The following is a 25,935-nucleotide window of genomic DNA, read 5'->3' on the forward strand; positions in this document are numbered from 1 at the left end:
ACACACACACACACACACACACACACACACACACACACACACACACACACACACACACACACACACACACACACACACACACACACACACACACACACACACACACACACACACACACACACACACACACACACACACACACACACACACACACACACACACACACACACACACACACACACACACACACACACACACACACACACACACACACACACACACACACACACACACACACACACACACACACACACACACACACACACACACACACACACACACAAAATAACAAACAAGAGGCAGAGATGAATACAGCACAAGCGCTTCTATTTTATCCATCTCTGCCTCTTGTCCATGTTTTTTTTTTCTTTTTTTGGCCTGCGTAAAAATGAATCAGCACCAACTCGCTCAGTTTTCCGATCTTAACGTCGGAATTATACAGGACATTTCGTAGAACGCTGGGACAACATGTGGATGCGTGGGAATTACAGCAGCAGTCTTTGAACGTTCGAAGCGCTTTAGTGCCGCAAGGGCTTTAATTCAGTAGTGGAAAGTCTTGAGCATTGCACAACGAAGCGCGAGCCATGATCAAAATCCTAGCAGCACCTCCTGGATATAGTTCTACATCGTGACACGGCCGGACTATGTATGCGTGGGCGGCGCGCGTCCCGCCGGCGCATCTAGTGCGGCCGGCACTAATAATAATAATAATAATAATAATAATAATAATAATAATAATAATAATAATAATAATAATAATAATTGGTTTTTGGGAAAAGGAAATGGCGCAGTATCTGTCTCATATATCGTTGGACACCTGAACCGCGCCGTAAGGGAAGGGATAAAGGAGGGAGTGAAAGAAGAAAGGAAGAGGTGCCGTAGTGGAGGGCTCCGGAATAATTTCGACCACCTGGGGATCTTTAACGTGCACTGACATCGCACAGCACACGGGCGCCTTAGCGTTTTTTCTCCATAAAAACGGAGCCGCCGCGGTCGGGTTCGAACCCGGGAACTCCGGATCAGTAGTCGAGCGCCCTAACCACTGAGCCACCGCGGCGGCCGGGACTCCGAATAACTTTTTCTGTCCGCCAGAACGGGCCTCATGCGGCCGTCAAGTTTTCCCCCTCGCACCGCTCAGCGGCCGCCCGACGAACTACCACTGACATTCGTTTTGAATTTGGCTTTTTGCAGCTTAGTCTGAAATTGCTGACCGTCGAGAGTCCAAGTGCACACCGAGGCGCAATAATGGCTATAGGACGAACACGCAAACGCCACATGTCCGTCCTTCTGCCTCGTTGTTCTCGTGTTTTTTCAAGCTCTACACGAAACACGCCCAGCAGTGTTGCACCAGGAAGCCCAACGAGGTACTGTATATGGTCCGATAGGGAGGAGCTCTACCGTTACATTTAGTGCACGGCATTCGACAGATCCTGCGCGCATCATCGCCGTCCCGATTTAGAGTGGCGCGTACTACAACAAAATGTGCGTGACCGTCTCTTGCGGAGAACCTCAGAAGCAAACCACGAATATCGAGCTCTTCAAGACGCGACATGAAATCTACTTCGCATAGGCGACCTCTTACTGAGGATGCGGCAAAGTGCGTCCGTCACCACTAAACGCTGCATCACCATCATCAACCGACTACGCCCACTGCAAGGCTAAGGCCTCTCCCATGTTTCTCCAATTAACCCTGTTCTGTGCCAGCTGCGGCTAGCCTATCCCCGGAAACCTCTTAATCTCATCCGCCCATCAAACTTTCTGCCATCCCCTGCTACGCTTTCCTTCTCTTGGAATCCACTCCGTTACTCTTAAGGACCATCGGTTACGTTGCCTTGGCATTAGATGTCCTGCCGAAGCCCATTTCTTCCTCTTGATTTCGACTAGGGTGTCATTGACCCGTGTTTGATTCATGACCCACTCTGCCCTCTTCAGAAGGGCGTCCTGTCGGGCTAGTTGGTGATGCATTATGTAAAGAAATAAGCTCGAAAATCAAAGACAAAGGACAACTGAGGAGACACATGCGCTTTTTAATCGTCTTATGTGACTCGTCCGTTATCCTTTGTCGTTGTTTTTCGCGCTAATTTCTTTACATACTGCCCTCTTCCTCTCTCTTAACGTTACACCGATCAATTTTCTTTCCATATAGCTCGCTGCGATGTCCTTTAGTTGGACCCTTTTCGTTAGCCTCCACGTTTGTGCCCCATAGGTGAATACCGGCAAGGTATACAGCTGTTATATACTTTTATCTTGAGGGATATTGGTAAACTGCTAATCATGATCTGAGAAAACCTGCTATATGCGCTCCATCCCATTCTTATAGTTATTTCGCTCTCGTGATTCGGATGGGCGGTCGCTACCTGCCCTGATATGTTGCATTCGAATAAAAAACACGGGCCACCTAAACCTTGCCGGCCAACTAAACGCCTCGCTAAAATGGCGATGTGGGCTCGGAATGAGAGGTAAGAGTACGGTACAGGTATAAACATACCACGGCGAAGTTTGTGTGTCCATATAAAGAAAGGGTTACAAAAGCGTATCAATGAGCCCACGAGAATGAAAAAAATACGGAACGTAAACGCCTCTGCAGACTTTATAAGTCGCTGGCATCTACACAGCGCGCCATAAAATTAGGTTGAAGAAAAATGATTGAAAGGCTCTCAGGGAACGAGGCACAAGAAAACTAAGAGCATACAAGCGCTGCTTACCATTTGATTTAGAGAAGCCAAGCCCGCTTATATACCCAGGAAGACGTATAGAAAGCAATATTTTTCTCAAGCAAAGCACACAGAAAATACACCATCTTTGTCTCGCTAAAGATAGGGAAATCAAGTATATCTGATGAAGGCAGCTGATGCACTTGAATCCCCGATGTCTCTCAAGAGAAAGTTGTCTAAAAATTGTGTCAGTACAAGCCTGAAGGCCCAAACTCAGGCCGTAACGGAAAGGTTTGGAATTAGGGAGAACGCTGAGAGGACACGAATGGAAAATTATAATGGCAAACGTAAAGAGATAGAAACAGAGCGACGGGGATTAGAAGTGCAAGTTCGTGACCCTATTTCAAATCATGGGCAAGAAATGGACTTGGGCGGGACGTGCAAATAGAATAAAAATTGACTGCATGGCCCGTTAGGGTGATACAGTAGATGCCAAGGGAAGACCATCGTCGCCAGGGGTGATAAAAATACATGTGGTGACACTGTATTGGATTTCCTGGAATCAGGTGAGCGGGATGGGAGCAAGACAAGGCTGATTGCAGCGATTGGTGGTTCATGTCGATTGGAACGTGCTCAACTTCCCGTATCTTGTGATTGGATGTCACTGAGAGTCGCATTTGTCCTACAGCGGACATAACCTCCCTTATGATGATGATGATGACGAACACCTCGGAGGTGTTAGTGCTGTACCCCATCTGGACTGAGGGAGCCACATGTATCAATCTATCTACACCAGTCTGTCACGCCCATACGTCTTTTAAGTCGTCAGGGCAATGGTTTATAAACCCGCGCTAGCCTTCCCTGCATGCATATTGTAGACGCTGTCCCTCTTTGTATTAATTCCATTTAGGATTGTCTGCCGCCATCGGACGTCGCGCCTCAGACAACGAAGAAGCTGCACGCGACCACAGAGCCGTGGTTACAGCTCGAGACAGCTGCGTCGTGAAGAACTGAGCAGGCGAAAGCCAGCGGCCGGTCCAGGTCCTCCACGAAAGCGGCGCCCTTCTCCCGTCCAGCGACTGACCCCACATCGGCCGACCACCATGGCTTGCTACTGCGAGTACGTGCTGACGGCCAGCGGCATACTGAAGCTGTTCCAGATGGTCGTCGGCGCCGGCATCGTGTTCCTGCTGAGCGAGGGACGCCTGGACGGCGACTGCAACCTGACCATGCGCCTCGACGCCCTCATCCTGTTCATCGCCTCCATCGTCTTCTTCTTCAACGCACTGCTCATACTGGTCTGCGTGCTGGTCGGCAAGTGGCACTCTTCTGTTTCTACATCTGAAGGCCGGCCACATGAGCAGCTGAGCACAGGGGCGGATTTGAGTTACTCTCGAATGGGGTGGCGGTTCTGTTCGCCCAATACACCTCTTAAGCTTCGGAGAGACAAGTGGAGGGTCAGTGCGTTTTCCCATAGAAATGTTTCCGCTTAGGAAGGGCCGTCGCTCCTCCTCCCTTTATGGCTAAGCACGGTGTCAGGCTGCTGCTGCTTCTGAAGGTAAAACCCTAGAGCTATGTGGGCTAGCTGGAATGTGATTAGTTTCAGTGTAATTTCAGGTGGTCATTCTAGAACGGAACTACGCGATTTCACCCAATTTTGTTCCGTAATATAACTGCAGCCAGGTCTGGAACGACTTAACGCTTGAGTTAGTTTTTGCGTAAGGCCCAGACACAGACGACGTTCGCAAATGTACTCACACACTGTATGGCGTGTCCATGAGAAACATCGCATTGTTCGTACCACGGTGCAACCTCCGAAATTAAGTGGATGTAGACCAGAAGACAGGGACAAGGATCGTACACGCGCATGAATGGCCACAACTGCCTACTGAGGTTTATTTACAAGCCACGCGTTTTTATAGAGTCCTCCCTAGGACATTGGATTAAATTTATTTAATCAGATATCACATCAAAAAGCGGCACGCACACATCAACCACAGTCGCGGTACACGATTATTATTGCGATGCCCACATTTGAAGCAAAATAAAATCCGGAACTGCCCAACTCTCAGCTGTTGCAGCTATGTCGTCACCATACCCAACAAACCGATCGTGTTATCATAAAATGCATCTGGTAACGCGCGCACTGCATAAAAACGCGTGGCTTTTCTCAGTAGTATTTGGCATCCGTCCTTAGTGTGTTCTCTGTGTGCTACGGCATGTGGGGTTTAACGTCCCTAGGCTTAACGTGGGCTGCGAGCGACGCTGTAGTATAAAGGGCTTATAATTAACTTCGACCTCCTGGGGTTCTTTAACGCGCGCTGACACCACATAGCACACGGGTGTTTTCGCATCCCACCGCGGCAGGGATTCGATCCCACAACCTTTCGTTCAGCAATCCAACGCCAAAGCCACCGAGTCACCGCGGTGATTGTGTAGTGTGTCCCGGTCTTCTTGCGCTAAAACTAATTTTGTAAGCACGCGTACCAAACTGCCCAAGCCCATCAATAATTGCGCAACGCAGGCGCGCTGGAGATCCCCGGTTCCACGGTGTACCGGATGAACTACTTCATGGCCACCTTCATCCACGTGCCGGCCAGCATCGCGTACCTGTGCATCGAGACACGCATGGGCATCTACGTCCAGGGCTCCATCGCCGGCGCCCTGGGCATCCTCAACAGCCTCATGTTCCTCGCCAACGCGGTCATGGCCTACCACCCGCGCGTCGTCTGAGCGCAATAAAGGCCAGTCCCGCCGCCATAGTCTTCCACGCTCCTGCACAGTGCCATGGTGCAGTCGTGAGGCAGTTCACCCTCTCTTTGAAACATTAGTAAACGCCCATTTAGATGTGCATTAAACAGTATACAAGCCAGACTCGTGCGTTTCTGCGTGCCCATGAGGGTGTGTAATGCATTACAGTACAGACTGTCCGGGCTTAAGGCCAGAATATACATGTGGATGCCGGCGTTCCATTATAAGCAGAAGACGCGGCTAGAAGGCTTCCGCCAGTGTTTATAAATCTCCCTCTGAGTGTTCAACTTTACTACTTCACTGCAGCCGGATTTCTCTGGGTAGCCTGCGAGTTTACTTTTGCGCCGGTCGAGATAACAGTAATCTTTTCAAACGCACCTCTATATCTCTAGAACACTGCTTCTCACCGTCTTTGCCGACAAAAGCTTAGCCGTGCGCGCAGGAACCTGAACTGTATCGGGTCTTGACGGAGGAGTTGCACCCGCAGCGTTGCCTGTACTCTCCTCTCCAAGTGTAGACAGCTTATCCGTCCACCGCAGTGACTGCTGTTTCCTTCTGTGTCATGAAATGGTAACAAGCAGTTGTAAGTTTGTGCTTGTGGTGTGCGTCGTTGTGTCCCTTTTAGTATTTATCCCAAGTAGCGCGTACATTTCGAACTGTCTACTCTCCCAGCACTTACGGGTACTCACCTACGGGGCAGAAACGTGGAGGCTAACGAAAAGGGTTCAGCGTAAGGACAACGCAGCGAGCCATGGAAATAAAAATGGTAGGTGTAACGTTAAGAGACCGGAGGCGGGCAGAGTGGGTGAAGGGATAAACGCGGGTAATGACATCTTGTCGAAATCGAGAGGAAGAAATGGGCTTGGGCGGGGCATGTACTGCGAAGGCAAGATAACCACTGGTCCTTAAGGGTAACGGAGTGGATTCGAAGAGAAGGCAAGCGTAGCAGGGGGACATGGGAGAGGCCTTTACCCTGCAGTAAATGTAGTCAGCCTGATGATGATGATGATGATGATGATGACCCTCCCAGCAAGTTATTCCGTTTTACCCTCCCGTGTTGTGCCCCGCTACCGAAACTATTACCTCATCGGCATCCATCGTAGGAGGGTGGCGGGGGAGGGGGGGGAGGTAACAAATTATGTTGTACTATTCATTTCTCAAAGCTGCACATGTGCTTCAAGTGAGTCCATTTATTGGAGGGTTGCGGATTAATTTTGTCCACCTGTAATTTCTTTAGGTATCTAGTAAAGTGCGAACTACATAGAAACTCGTGCATCAGTTGTTAGTTGGCGTCAATACTGTGTTCAGTGTAAGGTAGGGCACGTAGAGGTTGACATACCTAGGCTGCACGTGGCTGCGAGGGACGCTGTAGTAGAACACTCCGAATTAATGGGGTTATTTAAAGAGCACAGATAACGCAAGCGTTTTTCTATTTCGCCTCTACCGAAATTTGGCCGTTGCGCGTAAAGGGAACGTAATGTAGATTTATTTATTTATGGTTTCAATGCATATCCTAAGGCACTCGAGAGAGGGTACAGTTCATTGGGGAATGGGGGGTGGGGTTGGGGGGGGGGATCAATACATAAAATACTTCGTACATAAAAAACGCTAGAAAATAGTTAGGATAACAATAAACCATAATCGACAAAGTGAACAAGGGTGGGGAAAGCCTCAGTATGCTCGGCAACGTTTCGACAAGGGGACTTGTCTTCGCCTGGGTAAAGCGTTCATCACTGGCGGGCTTAAATAGGTCCTTCACCCCGAGGGGGAGGAGGGCTTTAAGTGGGAAGTGTGTTAGGATGGAGAGTGTGCTGCTGCTAAAGCGGAGTAACCGGCTGACCTGCAAAACTGCGAAATGAAATACGCCAGCTCAGTAGAATGGAATCCGGGGGGTGGGGTGGGGAGGGTAGAGATCGATATACCGATCACGGTGTTCCAGAGGAACACGTAACAATAGAAATAATAAAAAAAATAATAATTGTAACAGAATATACTGTTTGCCAGCGCTGAAATATTTCTGGAGAATTTCGCACGCTCCCCTCATAAATACCAGAGGGAAGGTCTAAAAAAAAAAAAAGAGGCCTGCGTTTTACGCATCTGTGCTGGCTAAATGGCTTAAATTATACTGATTGCTTTTCCCCCATGCTTTGAGCATTCAAAGCACGAACACACGCACAAATTACAGCGCGTTAGTATTCAAGATCTCATCGCAAAAGTAGAAAGCCTTGTATAAATCATCGCTTCAACAAAGCTAGCGCGTAATAAAAGAAAAAAAAGTAGGGAAAAAAAAGCCAGGTCTCACCGAGACTCGAACTCGGATCGCTGGATTCAAAGTCCAGAGTGCTGACCATTACACCATGAGACCGACTTATTCCGACGCCGGGAATCGAACCCGGGCCTCCTGGGTGAGAGCCAGGTATCCTAGCCACTAGACCACGCCGGAGACACTCGCCGTCGAGACGGGAGAATTAAGCGCTCAGTCGCTGCGTCCGGCCGTTGGAAGCCAGGCTGCACGCACGGACGGCTTCACGTCGTTCGAGCGTGGCCCTCGAGCTCGTAAGCTCTTCTCAGCTGTTGCGCGTCGGCGAGCGGGGGGAACCGATCGCCGCGATAAAAATATACGGCCTTCGAGTCGCTGTCTTGCCGCACTACGAAGGCTTCGCGTTGGTGCTCTGGGCGATTGTGGCATAATGTAGAAGGAAAAGGAATGAGAAAAGGAAAGCAACGTGAAGAAATGTAAATAATAAAAAGAATTATCCGGGCATCATCAAGTGTCCTGTATATCGGAGCGACGGCTGAAGGTAAAAAGAAATGGCTGGGGTTCAACGTGGCTTGAACTTAGTTGTACATGCGAAAGCTGTGTTAAGCATTGTCTCCGCTGTCTCAAATCAAATGTCAAGGTCAGTGGTCAAGGTCAGGTACCCAATGGTCAGTCATATGATCACGTGGTCATGCTACCATAGCTCTGCCCATACCTCCACGCAGTTAACTTCGGTTTGCCCTCGTGAGGCATTGAAGGTCATTGTCTGCTCCGCATCGAAATCGGAAGCTGTATACCCGAAACCTAGAGCTCTCGCTCTAAAAAACTACCGGTGGCTCCAAGCAAACACGACAACCTGAACCAACGTGATAAAAACCGGTGTTATATATCGCCCTGCCTTCGTCTTATTTCGAGTATTGTGACTATGCAGTGATAATTATATATATGCTTATGAAGGCGAATTTGCGAAGGTAATCGATAGAAGCAATACATAATAAAAATACTTTGCGATAGTAGAAAGGGATCAGTGAGGCATCGTAGAATAGATAAAACAGGGCTTCATTCCACATCGGAGAGCCCCTCGCTCTGGCTCTAACGCCTATTACGCCGCGCTTGTCTGTACTCCCATGCAGGTGTTTATCTCGTTATCGGATCCTCGCCTTGCCGTTGCACAGACCCACCTATCGTTATCCGTATAGTCGCTCCTTCATTTAAGGTTGTCCTGCCCACGACATGATTATATGGCCGCTTGTTCTCGGCGCAAAGTACAAATAATGTACATTTAAAGTGCACTCTTGCGTCGTTAATACGGACACTTAGGTTCCCGTTCAAAACTTACATTAAGCGAGTCGTCCGTAATGGCGAATCGTGAGGAAAAAAATGATTAATCGTGAAAAATGATTTTGCTGCCGGTCGCAGTTATCGCTGCCAGCGCGAACGCGTGGTGGGTATAGTATTCGACTGGATCTACGTAGACTCAGTTATAGAGTGATTGCAGTAATTGGCGTGGAGGGCGCGGCGACCCTAATGTTGAATGGGATGCATGTTCGTGGGAAGGGGCTTCTTTTTCTAAAGCGCTGTAAAGGAGTGATTGTAGTTGAACGGGGTCCGTGTCTGGGGACTCGAAACCTAACCTAACCCCTTATGTTTCCCGTCCGGGGCGTAGCAGATATGAGAACGCGCGTGGACTCGGGGACGACTACTAAAGGAAAAAAGTAAACAAGAACTATTTGGCGGTAAATTCAGCGCGAAGGGACGAAGGACACAGAAAGGGGACAAAACAAGCGCTGTCTCGCAACTAAGTTTTGTTAAGAAGGAACGCAAAAATGTATACATACAGAAAAAACAACCAAGGTGCGATAGGCACGTATTACAAAGATAGCGAAGAGGGCACTATCATCTCTAAAGTTCAAAAACTAGAATACACTACGTCACAGATCAAAAAGGTGATACGTCATGAGGCATTTAAAAATCCTATCTCACTTTCAAATAAAGCGACCGAGGGAGTGCTGACACAGACATCTTTTTTTCTTTTCGATAAAATATGCCTCCATAATTTCTCGAGTGCGCTGGTCGCGATGCCTTCTTAATAAAACTTAGTTGCGAGGCAGTGCTTGTTTTGTCCCCTTTCTGTGTCCTTTGTCCCTTCGCGCTGAATTTACCGCCAAAATGAACTACATCCACCTCGCCCAACTCACCATTCTTCTGAAACAAGAACTACAGAGTAAAAAAAAAAATGGTACAGTTAAAGGCGTAACACTTATGAAGGCACCCTTTCAACAACATTAGTTTTTCTTAGTTTTTGAAAACGGGTGCACTGAGCTCGCTACGAACCTTAACACACTTAACTGTAAGGTGCGCGGATGCAAGGGCGTGTTAGGGTGTACGGACATTTTGATCAACTTAGCAGTTGTTCAGTCAAGCGTGCTTTTGAAACGATGAGAGCTATTCGATGATTCCATTAAAGGTTAGCTGCAGCTTTGATGCGTGCAGCTATGACTGCGATTTGCGCCACCATAATGTGATAATTAACGGAGTTACTTTAGCTGAATTGCTGAGCATCACTGATTCCGAATGGGGGCTCGCCCAAATGGCGTGCATGAACGGGGAGAGAGTATGCGCGTCAAGAGCAAGTAAGTATTCCGCGCAGCCGTTGTGGCTTCTGTGTTGAGCTTAGTCACCTCACTAGCTTTGTATGACTCTGTCCAGTGACGCTTATAGCTGGCTGCGTTCCTCTAACATCGAGAGGTTGCTCATGCTTAAATCGTGTATGTGCGAAAGGGTTTACTGAAGGTTGGCCCCTTGAGCAGTCGCTTTTTTTATTATGATTTGCACGCCACTGGCGTTGGTGTGCAATATCCCCAGAAATCACGTCGGGAACATTACGCAGACATCGTAAATTTGACTACTACGCAGACAGGATCAGACACACCGTAAAAATACACACATGGGTATCTAATTTATAGTTGGGATGGGCGTAATTTTAGTGCAAAGTTAGAAAGGTCGTCGGCAGCTTTTCGTAGGGACTGTTCAGGTACCCTCTAAGAGTGCACGCAAAATAAATTGAAGGGCGCCTTTTAAAACAATCAAGACATGGAACCGTAAAGCAGCCGGAAAAAGGGTGTTACTGTGACCATCACACCCCATTGTATGGGTGCGTCAGCGATACTTTACATCCTTTTGGAAGAAGTGCAGAGGCGCTAGTCAGAGACACGCAAATGCACCCTTAATGCACCCTTAAGGGTGCAAATTACTTCGATGGTACAAACGCTTTCTTTGAACGACCCTTCTGTTCGACCCACCCCATGGACGGTACTTTTAAAGGGCCACAGAAAGGGGTGTTTGAGCGTGGCTTTAAAATGCTTGCACTATGTAGAGTGCGGGCCACCGAGCATCTATGCCGCGTACGAGACCTCAAAAGCGAGCAGGAAATTTACAATACATTTTTAGAAATTCCCGCTTTCGCACCTCGCGGCGACGCGCGGTGCCGGGCTTTCGCACGAAAGCCTGGCAGACGACGTCACGTCGTGCAAGTGACATTAGCAGCCGGGGGTTATCATTGGTTCACAGCGCCAAATCCTTGCAGACGTCACGGGCTACCTCGGCCGTAGCCACTCCGCGCGTGCCGCAGCCGGCGGAGGTTGGGGAGGTGCCGAGTGAGTGGGGCCGGCGGAGGGACGCCGCCATTTTGGCGTGCGAGAGGAGAGGGAAAGGCGCGAAGACGCGGAAGTTCAAATTTTGTCTGCATATAACTCAGCTTCCACAAAACGCATTAAAATAATTCTTGCTGGAGGATAATTACGAAGCGACGTCTTTTAACATCCCAGACATATCGCAACTTCATTGAGAGCCCCTTTCTGGGGTCCTTTAATGCCTCAGTACGCTCACCAGAGGCTCTTCCAGTGGGCGTTTTGGTCGGTGGGTTGCTGTACTTACTAAGCTTTCACCCTCACTCTACTTTCTGAGTTTGGGAAGGCTGCATATTCGTTCAGAGCAACGGAATATGTACTGGGCCTTGCATTGCCTCAGTTCTGAGTGATCTTTTTCTCGCGCCTAAGAACCACCGTTTCTCCTTGCTCTTGGAAGCCTTCTCAGCAGTCGCTAAAACTTTCAGGTACGTCGGCAACTACTTTGTCCTTTTGGATCATACTCACGAACCTTCCCAGACCAGCGTATCTGGTGTTATAGGTGTTTTCCGAGGCGCCCTCGATGTGGCCCATGAATTCCTTGATCTAATCAAAGGCTGGTTTTTCATTCCGCCCGTGTTTACTGGCCCTATGAACACAGAATGGCGAAACCTATTCCATCGTACCGTTCGGCTTACTCCAAGCTCGCGAAACGAAGCATTGTCAAAATGTGCTTTCTGAATGCCCTCAGTAGATCCTGCATGCACTCCATGAAGTCCAGCTTCAGCCAAGAGTTAGAGCAACTCTCCGATGCCGGGTTCTCTCCGCATGTCCTATCATTAGAGTCAGGGAACAAAGTTTAGTTAAAGAACGACTTGCAAGTATCCGTTGCAGGGAGCACCTCCCAGAAAAATTAGGGGGGGGGGGGGGACACCTTAAGCTCCGCCCTAAGGGTATGACGCGATAGCGTAATGGATTAATTCCCATATATGCAGAAGGTCACTCTCTACTTTATATTCATAGAGCCCTGGGAGTCCTCATACCCCGCCTGGCGCAGTGGTGCAGCGGTTAAGCGATGTGCCACTGCCCTGCGATGACAGGTGTTCCTAACGGTGGACCTTTTGCGGCCCAGATTGCTCTTCCCCAGCTACTAATCATTAATTTAACTGCCACCTACCAGGGTGGGCAGTTTGCTCATTATCTGGTCGGGCAGGTTGTGATGACGCCGCAAGGTCACGTGACATAGGTGGCCCAACTGCCTCCTAGGTTGCTCTCTGGGCACCACCTGCCAGAGTCACGCCGGTGATTTGTCGCTCACAACGCCGACGCCGGATTTTCTGGACAACGGGGCCTTTAACGCTATCACGTTTAAAGAGGAATAAGAATATGTATGTATATATATTATAAATTAAGACATCATCACTTTCTATTTGCAATGGACCTCTTCCATTACCCTTAATTTACCCTTTCCTCCTTTTGGAATAACCGGCCATGCTCATGTTCCCACAGGCCGATCCTTCACATTTCGTGCCGTGCGCTGTCGAAAGTGTTTCCTCCATTCCCTTAAGTTGTGGCGTGGTTTACATTGACCAAACCGTTAAATGCGCCAACGATCGCCCATACGTGAACACTAATATACTGTATAGAACATGATTTCTCAGCACCCCTGGCTCCCCTGTATAGGGATTGCGCTTGTCTGCCGTCCTTCGTGAAGCTTCTTCATAATCCGAAAAAAGCGTCAATTTTAACGTTTGAATAAGAATGAATTTCGTGCACCAGTTGTTTGAAACAAGTATCCTCAGTATCCATGCAAATATCACTTCTGTTCGCTTCTTGTTTGTTGTGCGCATCAGATGCATTGCCTGATACAAATTTTTCATTGATTTCAGGCGGCATGTTAAGTTAATAATTGGTTTTTGGTGAAGGAAATAGCGCAGTATCTGTCTCATATGTCGGCGATCACCTGAACCGCGCCGTAAGGGAAGGGATAAAGGAGGGATTGAAAGAAGAAAGGAAGAGAGAGGTGCCGTTGTGGAGGGCTCCGGAATAATTTCGACCACCTGGGGATCTTTAACGTGCACTGACATCGCACAGCACACGGGTGCCTTAGCGTTTTGCCTCCATAAAAAAAACGCTAAGACACTAAGTTGACTTTTTTTCAATGAATAACGCGCCTTCCTTTTACGATTCAGGAAATATTGCCTAATTATTAAAAATCAAACACTTCTGGAACAGTTTTTCAGTTTCTTCACGTGGACGCGTGCCGCGCGGCGCGAAGTAAATGAAGCATATATACGCGCGAGCACCGCGCGGCAACCCGCGACCAGAGCGTGCCTTGAGGCAGCGTGGACATGGCGGCGAACGTCCTGGCCTTGGGGCTCATCATCTGCTACTACATGGCCGTGGTGTTGCTGGGCTTCTGGTCGAGCAACAAGGCGCACTCGAACCGCGAAGACCTGCACAGTTCGCGCTTCAGCACGGAGAACCGACGCAAGAGCTGGGACGCCAACCTGCTCATGAAGCTGTTCATGGCCAACCGGAGCCTGCCGCTGTTCTTGGGCGTCGCATCGATGACCGGTGAGCTGCGCATGGCTAACATCATCATCACCAGCCTGACTACGCCAACTGCAGGGCAAAGGCCTCTGCCATGTCTCACCAATTAACCATGTCCTTTGCCAACTGCTGCCACCGTATACCCACAAAATGCCGCCCTCTGCTACGCTTGCCTTCTCTTGGAATACACTCCGTTACCCTAACTTAAGGAACAGCGGTTATATTGCATTCGCAATACAAGCCCTGCCCAAGCCCATTTCTTCCTCTTGATTTCGGCTAGGATGTCATTAACACGGGTTTGTTCCCTCACCCTGCGCTATTCAATCGGAGTCATGTGATATCTCATTTGCCTTTTGACCATAGGTGTCACTCCCTGTGGTATACGGGGTTCAGGTGTTTATGCCTTTGGTCAGCTGAGAGAGAGAAATGTGTGGTATTGTATTCTGTAGTTATGTTTGTATAAACTAGGTGGCGCTAGGCATGCGCCCTATCTGGTCAGCTGACTCGCACATCTGTATATATATTCATCATTGAACTGGAATAAAAGGGAGTTGGTCGAAGTATGTACGTGGCGGGTGCTTGACGTGGTGGTGCTCCGGCTGCTCCGGGCAGTCGGACCGGGCAGTTCCCCAACGGTACGGGATACAACAGTTGGCGACGAGTGGTGAAGTAACCGAACGCGGAAGCAATGAGCCTGCATCAACCGCCCGAGTTCCTGCCGACGCCCGGGAAGCCCGCCATTCCTTGGACGCAGTGGCACCGCCTTTTCAAGAACTATCTCCTGGCGTCCGGGAGCGACGCTCACCCACCTGCGCGCCGTAAAGCTTTGCTGCTACACTGTTTGGGTGTGGAAGGCCAACGCTTGTACTACGCGTTGCCGGAGGAGAAATCGTCGACGCCGCCTACAGAAGGAAAGGAAGGAAGCGATACGAGCGACGAGTACGATGCAGCGGTGGCTACGTTGGACGCTTACTTCACTTCTAAAACGAACGTCGTCGTGGAGCGGCATCGGTTCGGACAACGCACCCAACTGCCCGGGGAGACTGCAACAGCGTTCGTCACGGCGTTGCGTGAACTGGCATTAAGTTGCGACTTCGGTAAGCAGGCTGACGATTTTATTCGTGACCAACTTGTAGCGAAAACGTGCAACCCTGTTCTTCGGGAACGCTTACTGCTTGAAGGCACTTCGCTCACTCTTGAACGCGCACTGGCTATTGCAAACAGTATCGAAGAAGCCACGAATTACTCACTTGAGCTGCAGTCATCGGCTGCGAGCGTTCAAAAGGTCGAAAAACATCGGATGCCATGCCGCTCAGAAACGCAGTTACCGCGTTCGCAGCAGCCGAAGTCCTGTTTCCGTTGCGGGTCTTCAGGGCATCTTGCAGATTCCAAGACATGCAAGGCGCGGGGTAAAACTTGCAGCAAATGTGGCAAACGAGGACATTTTCAGCGTGTCTGTAGAAGCGGCATGCCTGACGAAAGGGCCCTTGCTGTCCGAGAAGTCGACACCTGCAGTGCATCCGGCGATCTCAACGTGTTGCTTCTCGACCGGCAGTGCAAAGGAGGGATACACACAGAAGTCTTCGTACAAGATGTTCCTATACGTTTCCTCGTAGACACGGGTTCTGCTGTCTCCATTCTGTCGAACGCCACGTATTCAAGGTTGAAACGCTTCCCTTTGCAGCCAACATCAGCGTCACTCTACGATTTCTCTCGCCGCAGAATAACCATCGAGGGGTGTTTCACGGCGCCAGTCATCTTCCAGGATCGGCAGGCCGACATTCTCTTCTATGTCGTCAAGGACGGTACTGACATTCTCGGCATCGACGCTGTCGAAACGCTGCGTCTGCAAATCAACGGTACGTCATTGCAATGCACCCATATTACGCAAGCGCCAGAAGGCCTTGACCGTGAACTGTTTTGCCAGTTTCCGCACTTGTTTGATGGCAAGTTAGGGCTTGCAACAAATTTTGTCCATAAGGTCAAGATCAGAGAAGGAATCACGCCTGTTGTTGCTAAGTTGCGGCGTTTGCCATTTTCAATGCGAGACCGAGTACGCGAAGAGCTGCAGCGCCTTGAGCAAGAAGATGTCATAGAAAAGATTGACACGTCTGAATGGGTGTCTCCAATCGTAGTAGTAGCAAAGAAAAACGGCAAGATAAGAATTTGTGTCGATCTGCGCGAACCAAACAAAGCGATTGTCGTTGACAAATTTCCACTGCCGCACACGGAAGAAATATTGCACAAACTTCATGGCGCAAATTACTTTTCAAAGATTGATTTAGCAGCTGCATATCACCAAGTTCTGCTAAGCCCTGAAAGCAGGGAACTGACTACCTTCATAACCGATAGTGGACTGTACAGATTCAAGCGCGTCTGTTTCGGTCTTGCATCAGCACCGTCTGCGTTTCAGAAAATGATGGCCACTATTTTGCAGAACTGCAAAAACACTTTGTGCTACATAGATGATGTCATTGTGTACGGGAGCACACGTGAAGAGCACTTCAAGAATTTGAAACAAGTTTTGCACTTGATTGCAAAGGCTGGATTGAAGTTGAATGACAAATGCATTTTTAATGTGCAAGAAGTCGACTTCCTTGGTCACAGGATCAGTCACAAGGGAATACGCCCTTTACAAGGTAACATTGACGCCATCAAGGCTGTGCCAGCCCCAGCAAATGTCGGTACTCTGCGCTCATTCTTGGGCATGGTAGGCTACTACGCCAAATTTATACCTGACTATGCGGTGGTTGTCGAGCCTCTTCGAGAGTTGCTACGTAAGAATGCCACATTCACATGGAACCCTGCAAGACAAGCTTGTTTCGAGCAACTGAAATGTTCCCTGGCCACAAGATGTTTACAGCTATTTGATCCTGCGGGTGACATTATTGTCACTACGGATGCCTCATCCATTGGCTTGGGAGCAGTGTTGCAACAGACAAGGAATGATGAACTGGTGACGATTGCTTTTGCTTCTCGCAGGCTTACTTCACAGGAACAGAAGTATTCTGTAGGAGAATTGGAAGCCCTTGCTTGCTTGTGGGCATGCGAATATTGGAGAGTGTACCTTTGGGGTCGTTCATTCATATTACGCACCGATCACCAGGCTCTGGTCACACTCCTTAGTACAAAGGGAGTAGGTCGCCGACCGTTCCGGATTGCGAGGTGGCACGCCAGGCTGTTGGCATACAACTTCACGATTGAATTTCACAAGGGTGACAAGAATACTGTTGCTGATGCTCTTTCAAGGATGCCCCTTCCAGGTCGTGTGGAGGAAGAGGAAGAAGAGACTGTTTGTGTTGTCTCAACATGCATTACTCATGAAGAGTTTGTCATTGAAACGATGCAGGACCCGTTGCTGCAGCAGGTTATAAAGTGGGTGACATCGGCATGGCCCGCAGTGAAGATGTTGCCTGCCGAAGCAGTTCCGTTCTACCGGGTGCAAACTGAGCTTTCAGTCGTTGGAGACCTCCTGCTTCGTGGTGACAAATTTGTAGTACCTTCGTCCCTCGTAGCACGGTTTCTTGACGCAGCCCACGAGTCTCATCCGGGAATAACGAGGACAAAGCAGCGACTACGTGAGCAATACTGGTGGCCTGCTATGTGCAAGCAAGTAGAACAATTCATTGCATCCTGCGCGGTATGCCAATCTGTTGACAAGTCTGCAAAACCCGTGACACCACCTCTGCAGCCAGTTGCATTCCCATCTGCACCATGGCAGAAGCTAGGCATCGATATTGTGGGCCCTTTTTCCGAAGTACCGGCAGATTGCCGTTTTGCCATTACAGCCATCGATTACTACAGCAAGTGGCCTGAGGTTTGTTTCTCAGCAAGGGTGACAACTGCAACAGTCATCTCCTTTCTGCGAAGCATCTTCAGCAGGGAAGGATATCCAGACGAGATTGTGAGTGATCATGGTGCTCAGTTTACAGCCTTGGAGTTTGACAGTTTCCTCAAAGAACGTGGCATCGCTCATACGTATTCGGCAGTCTATCATCCGCAAGCTAACGGGCAGGTAGAGAGGTTTAATCGAGTACTCAAAGAGTACGTTCAAGTCTGCGCACAAGAACATCGGCCTTTGAAGGAAGCTATCACCGAATACCTGGGAGTCTACCGTTTCACACCGCATGCGACCACAGGAGTGAAGCCTTCCGTCCTTCTTCACGGCCGTCATCCCAGAACAAAACTTGATCTTGTAGGAGCGCCAGGTAAAGAGTTTTTTCAAGATCCGCAGGCAGCGATGAAGTCCATCCACAGCAGAGTAGCACAAAGGCAACAAGCAAGTAAGACTTATACCCCTGTCACACGGACACTGTAAAGGTACTTTGAACTAATGCTCCATTACTCTAAGGACGAACGCGCGCTGCCACACGGACGCGCCAAAGGACACCTAGCTCAAAGGAGCTTCGAAACAAGGCAGCTCGAGTTCGTCCTTTGAGGCTTCAAGGGAGTACTCTCTCTCCCAGCGAGTTAACAGCATAAATAAATTGAGAAAAGAAACGTTCAATTTTCATTTTATAAATTAACTTCGTAAGATTAGTGGTGCTTTAAAATATAAGATCATTTGTTTTGTGGCAGTCTCACCACGCCATACTCTCGTTCCGATATACGAGCGTCACGGTAGCCACGGCTCAGTGTGGCCAGCACTGTGATGTTATGCTCTGTACTTGGAAAATCATGTCATTATTGCAGTTAAAATTGCGTTGCTTTAACATAATACGGTTATGAAACTAATTTACTAAAAAAAAATGTGACATTTCTGTATTTACATGTGCAGTGAGGTTTGCAATTTTAATAACGCTTTTCGCCGATGAGGGCGCTAAAAACTTCTTGCGAAGGTCGTTCCGCGACCGTGTAGCACGGACGAACTCCCTTGAAGTAGTGCTCCTTTGGGAGCATAAAGGAGCATTAGTTCAAAGTGCCTTTAGAGTGCCCGTGTGACAGGGGTATTACACTGACCGTCGACGAGCTGCAAAGTACTCTCAATTAACAACAGGTCAACCGGTGAGAGTCAAGTTGCCTGGTCACGTGCCTAAGGGCGCTCTGAGCTACTCGAGTCCATTCACCATTGTGGACCAATGTGGTCAAGATACCTACAAGCTCAATGATCGCCGCACATGGAATCGGAGTCGGCTGGTACCTTGCCCCCAACCAGTTCCACCACCTACAGTTCCGAAAAGTTGTTCGCCTGAATCAGCAAAACCACTTGGCGAACCACAGCAGGAGAACCACGACCCACCCCAGCAGCCATCTGTTCAGACGCCAGTTGAAAGGGACGTTCCAGGACTGAGGCATTCGACGAGACAAAGAAGACCACCAGTGTGGTTTAAAGACTATGAAAGACATTGAGTGTTTATTGTGTTTTTCCAGTGTTAGTTGCTAACTCTTTTGAGGGGGAATAATGTGGTATTGTATTCTGTAGTTATGTTTGTATAAACTAGGTGGCGCTAGGCATGCGCCCTATCTGGTCAGCTGACTCGCACATCTGTATATATATTCATCATTGAACTGGAATAAAAGGGAGTTGGTCGAAGTATGTACGTGGCGGGTGCTTGACGTGGTGGTGCTCCGGCTGCTCCGGGCAGTCGGACTGGGCAGTTCCCCAACGGTACGGGATACAACAAAATGGTAAAGGAATCGGTGCAACTAAAGCAAATAAATTTAGTTTAGATTACGAAGTGGCATAGTGCCGGCAGCTGGCAGAATCGCCCGCAGAGCAGAATGCCGGCAGTGTTTTCTTTGTGGTTCGCTGTAGTCACGTAATGTGCACAACACTCCTCGAGAATGAATTTTCTTTACTTTGTTTGAAAAAGAAAACGGGACAAATTAATATGTTTCGCCTGGGGGTACGTCGCCTTTAGGTAACATGTAGCATTCTGAGATTCTTTCGGTTAAGGATTTTGTGCCGGCTGCCGCCAGCTTTTTTTTTTTTGCAGGTTATTCTGCCGGCAAAACAGCTGGAAAAAGAGAATGCTGGCAGTGTCGTTTCATTGGCTGTGTGCCAATGCCGGTACAGTACTCTCGCCTTTTAGACTGACGATTAAAAGGAGCGACTGCCTGATTTCAAACGTTCCTCTTAATTTTTAAGTGCGAGTGAAATTTTGGAGATACTTGTCCGCGTTTCCGTGGCGTATTTACGGCGTGTTTGCGCCATACAGAGTTCGTGACAGCTTCGGCCTCTGCGTTTTTCACCAGAGAAGCAATACCCATCACTGAATTGATACTCATCGGTACCTTTCATTGGTCACAACACATCCAAGGAAGCGGTGTTTTTTGCTTGTAGCAACGGGTAAACACGCGCTGCAAGTCGTTCGCGTTGAAACGCGCAAGGATTAGCGCGGTGGAGGGCTAAGGCCGAAATGGCACTCACGTTCGTGGCAGCTCTTGCACCACTTGTCGGTAGTGGCTCCGAAAAAATTGAGGTCACTGCGGCGCCAGCATTGGAGGAATGCGTAAGCATTTGTCGCATTTTTCCTACTTAATTAGCTCTAATTAATAAATTATCACACCGTACGACGCCACAAATATGACGTCACACCACATTTTTTTCTTTCCAGACGTCGATGTAACCCATCCACACTCTTGACGTCCACTGTGACACGTGGCCCCGGACGCCATTTTGTCGCATTTTCCACTTAATTGGCTCTAATTAACTAATTACCCCACAGGCATCTCATGATTTCCCCTGCGAGATTTTTTGATGCTCTATCTAATGAAACCATTCTTTTCTTATAACTCAATTCGTTCGAAAGTTATCGTGATGACAAGCTCTTGGTGACACGAAACCGCAAACATAGCCATACAATGCTTACGCATTAATAATTCAAATGGGGACGGCCCTGTTGCTTGGTGTCTGCATGCATGCGTCATCACCGTATCTGAATGATTTTGAGAGGTCCTGAGAACTAGCTTCGGGGCTGTCATCGTGATGTTTTCACGCACCATCGCAACGTCGCCTATGCACACATGCAGAACAAAACCTTTGAGAGGCTCCAACACGTTGCAGAAATTATTTCAGTGAAGACAGTGGCCGCATAGTTGACCAATCACGACAGGTTCCCTCCGCAATGCTTGTGGGTCAGAATCCGTTGAGCGTTTTGAAATTATGGGCTCTATAAATCAGCCCTGTGGGAGGGAGATGGAATTCGTTCGTGCTTATCGGCAGCCCAGCAAATGTTTGTGATGCTGCAGCTGTATTATGCCACGAACTCTGCGCTATACTGCACGTTAAATGTCGTGTAACAAAGGGACCAAGATAAATCATGCGCTTCATGAAGTCACTTCGAATTGGTAATCTCATATCGCTTCGTAGCTAGTAACTATTTCGACCTACCTTTAGTGGGTGAGCCTTTGTAAATGACTGCTTCTGAAACCTTTCTACGCTTATCACTACGCTTAAGCTTCATATATTATTTTTTCTTCTCTTTCTTTGACTTTGACCAGCCACTTGGGTTGGTGGCGGATACCTCAACGGAACTGCTGAGGCGGTGTACAAGGAAGGCATCGTGTATTGCCATACTCCGCTGGGCTACGCAGTCAGTCTGATCATTGGTAAGCCGCCAGTGCGTGTGCCGCATTCTTCATGACCCGATTAAGTAAAACTGCTGGAGACTCAGGCGACCGTATAAAGTCGCCTAGCAATGTTTATGTAGATAGTACGATGGCGTATAGGGGTAGAGCACCTGCCTCGCATGAGAGAGGACCGTGGCTCGAATCCCGGTCGCGCCGCAATTCGCCAGGTGTTGATGGAATTGAATAATCAGGCCTTAGGTGCAGCCTGATCCCCGCGACAAGAGCCTGCAACGTACCCCCCTCCCCCCACCAAGATAGCCCCCTGACGTAGTTCTTGGCCTCCATTTGAGCAAGCCAATTAATCCCCGGCCCTTAGTCTCCAGTGGCTGCGGAGCAACTGGCCAAGGCGACGTTCAGGCCTGCGACACCACGAAGGGTGCTAAGAATCTCCGGCTTCGGACTGGAAACCATTGGAAACTGAACCTGGCCACGTGTAGCGCTAGCACATTTTCGAATGAGGCTAGCCTAGCTGTAGTGCTTGAGGAACTAGCGGGTAATAAACAGAATATCGTAGGCCTTAGTGAGGTTAAGAGGACACATGATGCATACACAGTGCTAAACAGCGGGCACCTGCTATGGTGTCCTGGTTGAGCGGACAAACAAGAACTATAGTGTGGGATTCCAGATCAATAGGGATATAGCTGACAACATAGATGTATTCTATACCATTAACGAGAGGGTGAGGGTAGAAGTTATATCGTATAAAGTTTAATACAAACTTCAAGTGGTGAAGGCCCGCAAGCCTACATCCAGTCCTGACCAGGTAGTCGAAAGCTTCTACGAAGACATGGAGTCAGCAATTCATTAAGTAAGGACATAATTCACTGTACTAATAGGCAACTTTAGTGCAAAAGTAGGCAAGAAGCAGGCGTGTGACTAGGCAGTGGGTGACTATAACATACGTTCCAGGAAAAGCAGAAATAGATATAAGCAGAGTTCGCGAAAGAAAACAATTTACATATCATGGATACCGTCTTCAGCAAACGCGAAAACCGGAAGTGGACATGGAAGAGACCAAATGCCTAGACCAAAAATCAAAATATACCATGTGCGCCCATTTTGGCATCGTCTATGGGATGGTAAGGTCTCGAATCAGCCTGGATTTGAAGAGGGAACAGAGAAACAGGTAAGGAAGAAGCCGCCCATTGAGAGTTAGCGGTAAGAGGGAAAATTCACCAGTGCCACGAGGGTGGCGCTGGTAAATGCTCTCAAGATCGGTTACATGCAACACAAACACCCCCGAAGTAGCGGACAGCCGCCGCCGTAGCTCAGTTGGTAAAGCACCGGACGCGAAATTCGGACGTTGTGGGCTCAGACCCACGGGCGGCATGTGGGCGGCATGCATTCTGTACATGCGGCCTTGGTACGTATGATGGCGATGAGTTGACGTGTGCCTCCATTCCTGTTTCATTTTTGTGCAGGCGGAACTTTCTTCACTGATAAGATGCGCGCCCTGAAACCCATGACGATGCTGGACCCGTTCCAGCACCGCTACGGTCGCTGGATGGCGCTGCTGCTCTGCTTCCCAGCCGTCGCCGGCGACGTCTTCTGGACGGCTGCAATCCTGGCGGCGCTAGGTGAGGATGGTTCGTTCGCGCCATATCTCGGGCGCGCCAAATGTCTTCAACTGCTATGTGGCCTTAGTCACTGAAGATTATCGCAGCTGTCAGGCACGTTTGCCAGATCCAAACGAGCACAAAACTTTCCGAAGCAAACTATCTGTAATCAAACACACTCTCTGCAAACACAGCATTTTAGAACCTCTTATAAATATAGCTTATCTCGACGGAGTCGTCTCAACACTGTTGAAGTTTCTTAGTTGCACGTAAAGCATGTTCCCCACCCTTGCTTTGAACATTATTCCGGCTCCTCTACAGCCATCGCGAACACTGGAATAACGCAATACACTGGTTGTGAACTTCTTGGCCGGCCAACCTGCATCTGCTAATGAGCGAGTGCCTCTCGCAGGAGACTCGGCGGCCGCCATCTTGGAGGTGGACATTCGTTTCTTCACCGTGGCGTCCGCTATGGTCGTGTTCTTCTACACCTCCCTGGGCGGTTTCTACGCAGTCTCGCGCACAGACCTGCTCCAGCTATCAGTCACAGCCGTGTGCCTGGCAAGTTTTTCTTACTCTTCCGCTGAGGAGTCCTCCAGGACTCTTTTAATTCGTTGTGGGTTAGAGGATGTTACACTGTTCGCGCGGAATATATTGGCAGTGATGGATTGGTTGCAATGAATTTAACAGCTCAAATAACAAGGACTAGGAAGGATGCAAGAGAAGCGCTGCAATCGCAAAGGAGTTTTATTGAAGCAAACAGGTTGATTGTGCAAGAGTGTCCCCGTCCTGGGATGCCTTTGGCTGCTGGGGATGAAAAAAAAATGATATAGTTCCTGTCACGCGCGACAGAACTAGTGTGGCCCAGCACTACCACAGCCTTAAACAGCTCGATGTAGATCAGGGATATGGGGGATCGACTCCTAATGACAGAAGTTCGGAAGAACCTTCCCACCGCTGACCGACGTCACCTGGGCAACATCAAATGGAATGCTTATTAATGCGAGAGCATTAAATGGCTCATCGACACGAAAGCCCTGGCGCCGCCCACGAAGTGGCGGCGTTACAGAAGTCACGGTTGGTCGAAACGATGTGAAGTCGTCAAAGGTGGGGAAATATCAAATGTTAACCAGTAATAGTCAGTACTAGTAATTACAACTACACCAACTGCAAATGAATGGAATAGAATTTGAACAGAATTGGAATAAAGTTTTCGCAGTATTTTTGAAGACATCTGGATCAGGTTTCTACATCGCAATAGCTGCGCTAAGAAGTCAAGCTGGGCCAAATTTTCTGACAGCCGTCACTGGTTTCCTGGGTTATCTTCCCATCTTAAGGTACGAAACAGAGCAACTAACACGAAGGACCAGAAAAAGAATACACGGACACGCGCTGACTTACAACTGTCTGTTTTAATCGGAAAACCACATATTCCTAATCTCTAATTGCCGCGTCAGAGCCTCACGTCATCATCACAAACTACAACCCAAACAGAAAGAAAAATAATGGAACTTCAACTTGAACTTCAAGTTTCAAAGGAACCATGTTTGTTGGCGCTACGCCTCTAGAACGCAGAAGCCACTTCTCGATTTTGACTCCAATCATTCCAAGCTGGACAAGAATGGGATCGCCATGGCGTGCCTGGGAGTGGCTATTAGGAAGTCTTGCTTGCATGAGGTTGGTTCAAGCTTTGACACACAATGGTCTCGTTGCAGAGCGGCAGGTTTTCCGAAAAGTATACTAGTGTCTGCGTGCAACAGACTACTCCGGAAGATGAAAGCAAAGAAAGAAGAAATAGGAGCTGAAGATCGCAAATGCAGTAAGAACAAAGGGGCGGTGATCCCATATGTTCATCGCCTATCGCACAGATGGCAGAAGATAGCGGAGAAGTTTGGTGGCAAGATCCTGTTTTCTGCGCCAAACAAATTGAGCAAAGTTCCGGCGTTAGTGAAACGCAAGAAACAAATTGGTAACACCAAAGAAGGGTGGTGGAACTCAGTTTGTGCAGTACAGCGTTGGCGTGGTTTACAGGATTCCGTTCTCGTGCGGCCATTTCTACGTGGGCCAAACAGGCAGGTGCCTCAATGATCGCATGTTGGAACATGCTAATTCTTTGGGAGGCTCCTGTTCATCAAAGTTGGTTGCACATTGCAAATCCTGCCTGTGCACACCGTACTTTGACAACACTGTGGTGCTGTATCGTCATAAAGAGCAACTAGTACGAGAAGTAGTAGAGGCGTATCATATCTTCACAGAAGCTGACTCGTGTGTGAGCAACACTTCGATGGCCTTGTCTAAGCGCGAGATATGGCTGATGGAACAACGTGGGAGCCTGTAGGTGCTTGCGTTTCAGCAATTGTTATTTTTCTTTCTATAATTTTTCTTTCTATTATTTTTCTTTCTGTTTAGGTTGTAGTTTGTGATGATGACGTGAGGCTCTGACGCGGCGATTAGAGATTATAAATATGGGATTTTCCGATTAAAACAGACAGTTGTAAGCCAGCGCGTGTCCGTGTATTCTTTTTCTTGTCCATCGTGTTAGTTGCGCTGTTTCGTACCTTAAGATGCAGCACCAACTCGCCCACTTTGCTATGTTGCTACAAGATATTCCCAGGTGGCCACAGCACATAATCGGCATAGCACGACAGCGGGAACACGTAGGGTGCAACGTTGGCTAATGCTTGATAGATTTTTTAAGCCCATGGAAACGACAGTGTGACCTGTGAAGCACGTGGAGGTCTCAGTGTTTCACGTGAGTTTTTCAATTTTGCCACATTGTAACCGCCGACAGAGTCGGCCCTGCAAAGTCAAGCCCGGAACACAAACACCATAACCAGTCAATGATGTGTTTAGGGTTTGAAGGCGATCACACAGACTCAGTGCTGGCAAATTAATTGTGAAGAGGCCAATCTCAAAGGGAGATTTGCTATTAGGACTGCCCAGGGGACGTGAACGTTTGACGC

At 48.7% G+C, this 25,935-nt stretch overlaps 2 protein-coding genes and 2 non-coding genes across 4 annotated transcripts; 2 read left to right on the top strand and 2 right to left on the bottom strand.

The window, feature by feature from the left end:
- The first annotated feature begins 3,620 nt into the window (after positions 1-3,620).
- LOC144118498 (uncharacterized) lies at positions 3,621-5,517 on the top strand. Its single transcript, XM_077651421.1, has 2 exons — positions 3,621-3,968; positions 5,179-5,517. Exons 1-2 carry the CDS (start codon positions 3,758-3,760, stop codon positions 5,385-5,387), a joined length of 420 nt encoding a protein of 139 aa, XP_077507547.1. The 5' UTR covers positions 3,621-3,757; the 3' UTR covers positions 5,388-5,517.
- A 2,181-nt stretch (positions 5,518-7,698) lies between these two features.
- TRNAQ-UUG (transfer RNA glutamine (anticodon UUG)) lies at positions 7,699-7,770 on the bottom strand. The gene has a single exon. It is a non-coding gene; the product is annotated as a tRNA-Gln (tRNA).
- A 6-nt stretch (positions 7,771-7,776) lies between these two features.
- On the bottom strand, positions 7,777-7,848 carry TRNAE-CUC (transfer RNA glutamic acid (anticodon CUC)). Its single transcript has one exon. It is a non-coding gene; the product is annotated as a tRNA-Glu (tRNA).
- A 5,794-nt stretch (positions 7,849-13,642) lies between these two features.
- Positions 13,643-25,805, top strand: LOC144119640 (high-affinity choline transporter 1-like). Its single transcript, XM_077652210.1, has 5 exons — positions 13,643-13,868; positions 21,288-21,395; positions 22,838-22,993; positions 23,385-23,533; positions 25,764-25,805. Exons 1-5 carry the CDS (start codon positions 13,643-13,645, stop codon positions 25,803-25,805), a joined length of 681 nt encoding a protein of 226 aa, XP_077508336.1.
- The last annotated feature ends 130 nt before the right edge of the window (positions 25,806-25,935 follow it).

The sequence above is a fragment of the Amblyomma americanum genome, chromosome 2 (assembly GCF_052857255.1).
Source record: "Amblyomma americanum isolate KBUSLIRL-KWMA chromosome 2, ASM5285725v1, whole genome shotgun sequence".
NCBI lineage: Eukaryota > Metazoa > Arthropoda > Arachnida > Ixodida > Ixodidae > Amblyomma > Amblyomma americanum.

Excerpts from the sequence above, each read along its gene's own strand:
- LOC144118498 (XM_077651421.1), top strand. The coding sequence starts at position 3,758 with ATGGCTTGCTACTGCGAGTACGTGCTGACGGCCAGCGGCATACTGAAG. Across the intron at positions 3,969-5,178 it reads ACTGGTCTGCGTGCTGGTCG|GCGCGCTGGAGATCCCCGGT; the intron begins GCAAGTGGCACT and ends TGCGCAACGCAG.
- LOC144119640 (XM_077652210.1), top strand. The coding sequence starts at position 13,643 with ATGGCGGCGAACGTCCTGGCCTTGGGGCTCATCATCTGCTACTACATG. Across the intron at positions 21,396-22,837 it reads CGCAGTCAGTCTGATCATTG|GCGGAACTTTCTTCACTGAT; the intron begins GTAAGCCGCCAG and ends ATTTTTGTGCAG. Across the intron at positions 23,534-25,763 it reads CAGTCACAGCCGTGTGCCTG|AGTCGGCCCTGCAAAGTCAA; the intron begins GCAAGTTTTTCT and ends AACCGCCGACAG.